General features: G+C 39.1%; 2 protein-coding genes across 2 annotated transcripts in view; both read left to right on the top strand.

The window, feature by feature from the left end:
- The window catches only part of LOC137621990 (uncharacterized), a 14,106-nt gene extending 12,327 nt beyond the window's left edge, over nt 1-1,779 (top strand). Inside the window, exon 2 of the mRNA XM_068352481.1 lies at nt 355-1,779. Within this exon, the coding sequence (XP_068208582.1) occupies nt 356-1,705 (1,350 nt within the window). The 5' untranslated portion in view covers nt 355 and the 3' untranslated portion in view covers nt 1,706-1,779. The remainder of the gene's footprint in view (nt 1-354) is intronic.
- A 304-nt stretch (nt 1,780-2,083) lies between these two features.
- The window catches only part of LOC137621719 (uncharacterized), a 942-nt gene continuing 525 nt past the window's right edge, over nt 2,084-2,500 (top strand). The window contains exon 1 of the mRNA XM_068352234.1: nt 2,084-2,500. This exon is cut by the window's right edge and continues 525 nt beyond it. Coding sequence (XP_068208335.1) covers nt 2,084-2,500 — 417 coding nt within the window.

The following is a 2,500-nucleotide window of genomic DNA, read 5'->3' as shown; positions in this document are numbered from 1 at the left end:
CTCTCAGATTATCTTCTACACACTTAAAATCTGGACCTGGATATCTCATTAACTAAAAAACATAATTTTTTACCAGTACGATTAACCTGGCAGGTTTAAGATAAGATATTGTTGTATTTCCAATGCCTATATTTTCCTTGGATCTGTATTTTGTATCTGAAAATGAAACTGTAATCCTGCGTCCTGCACCTCATCTGGGCGATAAAGTCCTCCCGATTAACCCACAAAGTAGCAAATGGGAGAAATTGCACAGAGGGAGCGGCGAGTGATTGGACTTTATTCCCAAATGAGTTGCTGAGACGCGGGGCTTCCAATCACCGCTGACTCTAATCTGTGGAATTTCTCTCTTTGCAGAATGTGGCGTTTGACATCGTCGCTGCTAGTGCTGATTCTAGCCACAGCCTCTCCCAATGGATACAACTACATCTCACCCGTTCAACAATGCCCTATTATTACTTCTATGGTCTATAACACAAAGATCCAAACCTCAATTTTCTTTCATACTCAAAATCAAGTCAACAATCAAGTAGTCACAACCACAATTACGCGCCAGCAAGTTGTTCCAACTACTGTTTACAACACAAGATTGCAGACAAATCAACAAGTACAAACTAGCCTTATAACTCAAACAACCACTATCTTCGATAACAGGGTTATAACACAGACTGTTAATGGCCAAAATCAGCAGCAAACTGTTTTTGTCACTTCCACACAAATCATTCCACAGATTAGTTTTGTAACACAAACGCAATTTAGGACACAATTCCAACCTGTTGAAGTCACTCAAACTCAGATACAAACCATTAATAGACCAGCAACAAACTTCCGCACAGAGTTTGACCGTGAAACACAATTCATCACAATTCCAGGTCGTGATGAAGTTCGCACACGTGTTCAGACTCTTGTCAGGACATCACTTGTGAGAAGAGAAGAAAATGGCAATACTCAGTTTGTGACATCTACTCAATTTGAACAAGATTTTCGAACATCTATTGTGCAAGGGCAAAATGTAATCAGTACTAGCATTGTCAATAATCAGCAAGTTCTTACTGTTACATCTTTCAACACTCGTTTTCAGAATGCATTTACAACTCAAGAAATAGTTGTTACCAGAACAAATTTCATCACACAGACTAATTTCCAAACACAGATTAATACTCAAGATTTTGTAAGCACTCAGATTGTGCCTACAACAATTTTTACCACTGTAATTGAAACTCGGGTACAGCCCTTCACTCAGGTGCAAACTGTTGTTGAGACACAGTTCAATACTCCTCCACCAGTTATTCGCACAGTTCAGTTAACCCAAACGTCTGTCATCCAGCTGCCAGGTCAAGATCGAATTGTTAATCAACAAGTTTTCCAGACACGACAGCAGCAGCAAATCATCTTCCAGACTATAAATCAGCCACAGGAAATTACTGTAACTCGAACAGTTCCTGGAAGCTGTGGTGGTGCATTTGGAGATGGTGGTGGATTTGGAATAGGAGGGGCCAGTGATGGATTTGGAATTGGAGTTGGTGGTGGCATTGGTGATGGATTTGGAGTTGATATCGGAGGTGGATTTGGAGGTGGTTTTGGATCTGGCATAGGATTTGACGATGGATTTGGAGATGGGATTGGAATTGGAGTATCTGGTGGTGATGGATTTGGCAGTGGATACAGTTATCGCCGGCCAACTCCTGCCCTGAAATATGGCAAATAAACATAAGTCCACATATTTTGGAGATTATGTTAATTATTTTCACAAAGAAGTTACAATCCTTTAGCAGATCAAAAGAGGGCACACTGTGAATTAAATAAGGATATTATTTGTACTAATTTTGTCTTTTCTCTTTTTAATAAATTTTAGCTTTTGTGAATAAGATTCTTGTATTTATGTACATTAAATGTTTAAGATTTTACTGTATTTGTGTGTCTGCTTTTCCAAATTCATAAATAAAATAAAAGAGGTCATGAAATGGCAGGTGAGTTATCCAGTTAGCATCAATTTTGTGATATGAAGATTATGTCAGTTCAATACCTTTTTGCAAAGATAAAGCAACTGTTCAAAAAGATATATATTTTTTTTTCTATTTGCAGGATGAGGGCATTTTTGCTATGCTTGCTAGCGGGTTGTGGTTTGGTGCTTTCTGAGGAGAGGGAGCCTCGTCAGGTTTATGGCAGTCGTATCAGTCTACAGCCTTCTCATGGTGGTTATCTACCCCCAGTTGTTCATGGTTGCACACCATCCATCCTCTATCGTACTAAGGTGGTCTATTCAACTGTGGTGATTCCTTCTACTATTTTCAACAACGATGTTCAAATTCAAACCCAGACCTCTATACAAGTCCAACAAGTATTTTCGACTGTCTTTTCAGATGTAGTCAATACACAGGTATTCCCTCAGGTACAGTTTCAGACAATCACTGTAACTCGCACGGAGGGTAATGTACAAACACAATTTGTCACTCAACCTGGTGGATTAAATTTTGTGACACAAACAAGATTTGAGACCAGA

This window comes from Palaemon carinicauda, chromosome 28 (assembly GCF_036898095.1).
Source record: "Palaemon carinicauda isolate YSFRI2023 chromosome 28, ASM3689809v2, whole genome shotgun sequence".
NCBI lineage: Eukaryota > Metazoa > Arthropoda > Malacostraca > Decapoda > Palaemonidae > Palaemon > Palaemon carinicauda.
The sequence above is the reverse complement of the archived record's forward strand: the minus strand, read 5'-3'. Positions and strand labels throughout refer to the sequence as shown.